The sequence below is a fragment of the Cynoglossus semilaevis genome, unplaced genomic scaffold (assembly GCF_000523025.1).
Source record: "Cynoglossus semilaevis isolate Cse_v1.0 unplaced genomic scaffold, Cse_v1.0 scaffold419, whole genome shotgun sequence".
Classification (NCBI taxonomy): Eukaryota; Metazoa; Chordata; class Actinopteri; order Pleuronectiformes; family Cynoglossidae; genus Cynoglossus; species Cynoglossus semilaevis.
Window position 1 is genome coordinate 274,470 of NW_007585113.1, and position 7,374 is coordinate 281,843.

The 7,374-nt window shown below is 42.1% G+C and overlaps 1 protein-coding gene across 1 annotated transcript in view; it reads left to right on the top strand.

Moving 5' to 3' along the window:
- The first annotated feature begins 2,110 nt into the window (after positions 1 to 2,110).
- Positions 2,111 to 7,374, top strand: part of emilin1a (elastin microfibril interfacer 1a) — a 19,187-nt gene continuing 13,923 nt past the window's right edge. Inside the window, 1 exon segment of the mRNA XM_017030757.2 lies at positions 2,111 to 2,492. Coding sequence (XP_016886246.1) covers positions 2,344 to 2,492 — 149 coding nt within the window. The 5' untranslated portion in view covers positions 2,111 to 2,343.

Below are 7,374 nucleotides of genomic sequence, written 5' to 3' on the forward strand. Positions count from 1 at the left end.
AACTCATGGTTTTTATCTTTGGACTTACTCAGAAGGAAAAATGAGGAGTTCAAGGACCACCAACGGTGCTCAGCCACCCATAGGTTCTCTTCATCAGCTGTCACGAAATTGGAATTTAAGGAGTCACTTGTTGAGGTAAAGGCACCTTCAGTCGAAAACTGCTGAGATTGCAGTAGGCTATTTATAACTTTCTAGCATCTATGCTAAGTTTAGCGCTACAGTAGATAATGACGAGTAAAACTGTAGAAATACAGAGCAATGCTGGCCAGGGGGGGTAAACACTGTCTTGGCTTTACAGTACAAAGTCATTTTGAGTTATTAGATTTCAGCTGCAACTCTGATCAGAATCTGCGATGTTATCTGAAAGGAAACTAAGAATCATTTTGAGAGCCCTGAAGACACAGATACAATAATCTGCTGCACACATCATTCCTGCAAAACAAAAACAAAAAATTAATATATATTGTGTTGACCTCGACAAACTGAGTCTGTTGTCGCCGGACAGTCGAGACAGACGTCAGCCGTCGGAATCCCAAACCTAGGAACAGGATGGGGGACGTGGTTATGTACTGTACATTAATCTGCTGTCCAGACATTTTAATGAAAAATGTCATTTTCTGGATTATGAAGTATTATTATACACCTTCAAAGTACTTACTATTTTATATATGACCTATCCAGACAATCTTAACTTGCGAAAAAATATTAGGCCCGACAACCAAGACTTGTCTTGTCATCAGTGTGTACTTATTGGTATTTTATTTACTTATTTATGAAGTTTTTTTTAAGGCTAACCAATGACAAAGAATTGTAAATTTGCTAATCAAGTCAATATATATATATATATTCAAGGCTAACCAATGACAAAGAATTGTAAATTTGCTAATCAAGTCAATATATATGTATATATATACATAAATATATATTGTCTATATATCTATATATATGTCTATATATATATATGTTTAATGTATGTGTATATGTCATATATATAAAAATATATGTATTTTTCATATCTATACATGTATATGTGCATATATAAGAAATATATATTATTTATATATGATATCTATATTATATATGTATATATACATATACCCCCAAAGAGCCCACAACAAATAAATACAATATAATATATATGTATTTCTTATATGTACGTATACATAAGAAATATATATATGTTGTATTTTAGGGATTTTGTACATACATATATGTACAAAAACCCTAAAGAGCCCACAACAAACGAGCTAAAAATATCTAGCTGGTAGTGACACGCTGGTAAAAAAAAAAAAAAAAAAGAATTTGATTAAATAAATTTTTTTTCTTACTCAACGCTTTGTTTGGTTTGACTGACAGCTGGATTATTCAATAAGATCCCGGTCACATATTGGCCGTCTTTAACTCCGACTGTTACCGACAATGACGTGTTAGTGACGTCAACACACGGACGGGACGAGCCAGCTGTCAGTTCGACACTGCTTCACGACGGCAACATTTCTATGTCTTTACTTTGTATTTATTAATCCGTCTTTCTTTCGAAAGCAGCTGCAAATCAGTTCAATGTAAGAGTGGTTTAGAGCCCTTGCCTTACCACAAAAAAAGATCACTGGTTCAATCCCCCGGTGACAGTTGATGAGCTGTCTGTAAAGGAGCTTGCAAATGTTCTCCAAGTTTGCCATTGGTTTCCGGCCCTGTGATGGACTGGCAAACTGCCCCCCCCCCCCCCCCTCCCCCCCGACCCTCCACTTCACCACATGACTGCTGGGATTTGGCCCCGGCAACCGTCCCCTACGCTGAGGGAATTAATCGGAATTGATAAATGGGTGAAGTCATGGTTGCAAGAATTTACCCCACAAGCACGGCCTTAAACAGTAGTAGCTACCCCCCCTCCCCCCATACCCCTCCCGCCTCCCCACCCCCCAGCCTATGTGTTTTTGGTCAACATATACATACAAAGTACCATGTCATTACTCCCTAAGTATTTGTGAGTAGTACAGTTATTTACTACTTTTGGAGAGAGGGGAAAAAAAACAAGCAAAGGTAAAAAAAAAAAATGTATGGGGGAAGCACATGCACCGACACAGAGAGAGAGAGAGAGAGAGAGAGAGAGAGAGTAGAGCAGAGTGTTGGTACCACTCTGACAGAGGAACTTTTCCTCGGGAGTCTCCAGTCTCGGAGTGCGCTGTTCGCCTCAGTCGGAGGACATGCTCTTGACAGGACGGAACTCATGGCTTTCCATCTTCATGTCCCGACCGCACGTCACTAAGGAGCACTGTTCTGGGATCGGCTGTCAGTAGAAGCGGCGCTGGGCGACTAAATGACATATTTGTGGACTTGATAACGATGAAGATGAGGATGATGATGATGATGATGATGAGGACGGATACCACGTTTTACCTACTCGCCTTTATCGTATCCCGGCTGTGCTCGGGTCTCGGATATGCCGAGTCCAGCGTTCAGACAGCGGGACAGAGAGCGTCGAGCAGACACAGGTACGACCCACCTGCGTGGAAACGTCACCGACCCGTACGGTTCTTTCAGTACCGCGGTTTGGCAAAACACGTATTTGATTATCGGATCTAAGTTAGAAGCGTCTGGCGACTATTAATTACCGTTATCGGTTGCTAATGAAAAAAAAAAAAAGGTTTTGATCGGAGTTTTGATGTTTATCGAGGCTTGAAAGAGATTAAAGGACCTAAACTTGTGAGTTCCTCCCAGCAGCAGTTACAAATCAATTTACAAATCCCCGGAGATTTACACACACGGTCCCGGTGTAAATCTTCACTTTTGGAGGAAATGTCTAATTTGTGGGTGGGTCTTTTATTCCCCCGGGGACTGTTGTGAGTGATGGGTTGTGATGGTTCATGGGGCCCCAGAGCTGGACAGGCTTTTCCAGGGATTTCTACATATTTACTGTTTCCTGGACCCTGGCAGAAGGAGTTTTTTTGGGGGGGGGCCTAGAGTTAGCATTGGCTTTTAGGGAATTGGAAAGAAGTGCGGTAAGGTGTAGGTGAACTAGTCGTAGAGTTAGAGCAAATTTGATACTCAATATTTGACGAGTCCACCAAGTCTGTTGGTCTGTTGTTTTAATAAATGCAGAAAATTTGGTCTGTTGTTGTTTAATAAATGCAGAAAATTTGGACAATCATCAAAATTGTCTTCCGTTGTTCACAGTAGTACACAGTCACTATTGTGGTACTGCAGCCTGAAATGAATTACATCTGAAGCTGAACCAGTCGTCAGTCGAACAACTGGTCGTTTTCAATGGGTTGTCGACCTGCTGGGAAATTGATGTTTGGCTGAAACTGCAAAGAAAGTGTTTTACCGGCGTGATTCATTCACATCCACATCAACGCCAGGATGGAAATGATTCAAATGATTCACAGCAGCTACCGAGGAACAGTGCTTCCAGCTCGCGGCGCTTATTTGCATGTAATTGAACTTCGGCCTGAAGGGGCCGTGTGTGTCAACGACCCCCTCGGTTCAGTCCACGTATGTAGTGAATCAATACGAGTGTGTAAGGCCTATTTGTTTGTGTGTGTTTGCGTTCGTGTCAACCAAATATTGACTTTTTTTGATTAGCAATCTAGCAATTCCAGAACCCCGATCATGTGAACGTGCTTGTGTTTTTTTTTTGTTTTTTTTTTGTGTGTGCAAATAATGTCGCTGGGAGAGAATTTGCGAAATCTCAATGAATGACGGAACTCTACTACTTTGTGGCACGTGCGTTTCTACGCGCGTGTGTGTGTAAACCAAGCAAAACTCCTGGCATTTCAGCACCTGCAAAATTAGCTTTGGTCGTTTCGCTCCCTCATGGCACAGTGTGATGTTGCTGCTGCTGCTGCTGTTGCTGTTGCTGTTGAGGCTGCCAGAAAAAGAGTGGTCGATGCAAGAAGGAGATAAAGGACTTAAGCAGGTGTGACAACGGGGCGAGAGCTCAATACAAAAGGAGCAGGAGAGACAAGAGAAAAGGGAACAGGAGAGGACCTTAGAGGTGCTTAAAATACACTGAAAACCCAACACACACACACGCACGCACACAATGATGCATCGGGCAAAGGAATGCTCTGGCCCTGTTGCAGTGCGGTTTGCCCCCTGACATCTGTTTGAACTTTAGTGATCTGTTTTGACAGATGTGTGAAGTATTCCATAAGTGGTAAAGGCCTCAGAGTGGACTTAGGACGTCCACCAGGGGGTCTTATCAGGATCTCGGAGGGATCCAGAGCTCCCGTGACACATCTTGAGCCAAAATGTCAGGGCCGCATACCATTCTATCCGCTGCAGGTCGGAAGGGACGTAAGGGCTCGTTGCAGTCGCTGCATCTCTGTATAGCATGGGGGGGCGAACGTACGGTCCGCTTGATGAGTTTTATAGGTAAAAACAAATGCACAAACACATGTTTTTTTCTGATATACTTGTGCTTCCTCGCATGAAAACAAAGGGTTAACATGGACTTATTGTTATGTACAGTTAATTGTGTTACAATTGTACTGGTCCGGCCCACTTGACATCTAATTAGGCCGTATGTGGCCCCTGAACCGAAATGATTTTGACACCGCTCCTGTAGAGGGACGCAAGCTTAACCCCAACTCATCAGTTTTGGCCCTTGATATTGAAATGCGTCATCTTTGTGGATCGTCTTTGTGGATAAGTGTCCTTTTCTTGAACTTTTAACCTTTAGTCATGTTAAAAGACATGGAAGAAGTAAGGTGTAGACCAGTGTTTCCCAAACCTTCGCAACCCAAGTAAAAAGACATTATTTGTAAACTCCTGGGAAACATGATGCGAGACGACCCAAAAAAAAAAAAATCTTGCGACCCACCTCATGGTCGCGACCCAGTCTTTGGGAAACATTGATGTAGACAGACAAATCAACCTAGGCAACCAACGTAGAATACGATACATGCTAGCTACCAGGGGATATTTGACTATTCTGGGTTTGGGTCAATTGTACGTACTTGCCTACTTCGTGTTCCTTGTGAAAAAAAAAACCCATGTCAAACGATATCTTTCTGGTCAGGTGTCACTGAGTAAATGCATGTGAGAAAGTGCGAAACTGTCTACGACCGGAATATTTCTGTTTGGATTACGTTTAGAACCGGAATATTTCTGTTTGGATTACGTTCACTGCAATTTGCTAATGAGGCTAGTAAAAAAAAACCAAACCTTCTTACATATGTAAATGAAAATGTGGGAACGGGTTCCATTCCACTCACCGCCTTTCTAACTTAATGAGCCTGGATCTTGGAATGCACAGCCTTAAGAGGGTCTTTCAAAAAAAAAAAAAATCTTGTTTGGCCTGGATGAGGCTACACAGACGTTCCTCACGCTGCCTTCACTACACAAAGTGGACAAAATCATTACGAAAGCCACACATTCACCTTCTGTGAGTACGTCCATGTTTTTTTTTTAATTCCACGACACTCAGAAGAACTCTTGGATGACTTGCACCTGCCTCCATAAATGGCTAAAAATTCAAATGTGCAACAGAGTAACCCCTCCGAGGAATCGGCTTCATACATATATGTCCGCAGCAACGTCAAAGCAAACACCAGTATCCTAGACATTTCCCGTACATCTTCGTGACCGCCAGGCTAAACAATCGGAGACGGAGTGGTTTTACACAGTCATTTTGTACCTGGATGCTGGACGCGATCCAAAGAGAATACGGCGCGTCTTTCTAAGTACGACTGCATTAAAGGACGAGAGAAGAAGAACAGAGGGTCCGGGGGGAATGTGTTTCCGTCTGCGTCGCCGTGCGATCAATCAAGCTCGAGTGAGAGGGCTCGAGTGTGTGTATTGTTTTCCGTGACAGTCTGTGTGCTTTTCGGTGTGTGTATTGCGGGATACTTTTACAAGGACGCTGGCTGGGTGCTTGACCTCGGGGGTCACAATTCAAGCACAAAGACCCTCCCCTGTTCACCCACCTATTCAGCTGGCCGTCAAAGGCTTCCCTTGATGCTAAATGAAAGATCGAGCAACAATGGGCGTCACCGGGTGATTCCTTTGTTTTTACTGCCCCGACTTCATTTTTCTGCCATTCATTCCTCCTTCCTCCCCAGTTAGCCAACTCTTTCACCACTTGTCAGTGAATACTACACGGTTACTCCACAATTCTCCTCACCGGGGCCCGTGCACAGATGCTAATGAATACAACGGAGCTAGTGGTCGTGAGGTGAGATGTCAGGTCATGACTTCTCACTCAGCTTGAAGATTTCTGCTGCTTTAGAAGACTGACGGCATTTATAGGTGTATTAAAGAAATGCTGAGACAGACGTGGGGGGGGGGGTCATGGTGTGTTACGGGTTTATAAATGAAACAGGGTGTGTGTGTGTGTGTATGGATGCTGCAATACTGCAGAAAAGTCTGGAAGATTTTTGTATATGATGGGACTAAAAACAACAAATCCGTTGTTCCTTATATTTTTAACACACTATATAAAAGTATATATCGGATACATTGTTGTATTGATCTACTTTGTTTTTGTATTCGCACTAGCCAAAAAATCTATGATGAAGACGAAAAAAACATATATAAGTCACTGCAGAGTAGCCGTCGCACCAGCTAGCTAGAGTGCCCGCCAGTGTGAAAATAACAAACATGTAAATCTTCAGTGGTACAGGAGTATAGCATATAGTGGTACACAAGCCTAGAGTGCCCTCTAGTGGCTGCCAGTGTGAAAATGTGAAAAAATAAACGTGAAATTATATATTTTGTTATTTAAGCACCCGAGTATAAGTCGTGAAAAAAGGTGCGACTTATAGTCCAGAATATTTTGTTATTTAAGTCGCATCTGAGTATAAGTCGTAACACCCAGCCAAATGAAAAAATGTGCGACTTATAGTCCAGACGAAAAAAACATATATAAGTCACTGCAGAGTATCCGTCTCACCAGCTAGCTAGAGTGCCCTCTAGGGGCTGCCAGTGTGAAAATAACGAACATGTAAATCTTCAGTGGTACAGGAGTATAGCATATAGTGGTACACAAGCCTAGAGTGCCCTCTAGTGGCTGCCCGTGTGAAAATAACAAAGTGAAATTATATATTTTGTTATTTAAGCACCCGAGTATAAGTCGTGAAAAAAGGTGCGACTTATAGTCCAGAAAATACTGTACTCTAAAATGTAATCTACGTATACTGTAGTTGAGTATGTAGTCCTCTCTGTTGAACACCGTACAGACTGGACGTCATATTTATTCCGAGAGATTTACATTCTCCGTCTTGGCTCGATTTTGTTCTATTATCTATAATAACATCCAAAAATGTATAGTTTTGAAACATTATTTAATTGAATTAATGTTCAATAAACCAAAGGATCAACTTTACAAGGCATTAAAAAAATACTTTGATTATATATTATATATATATAGAACTC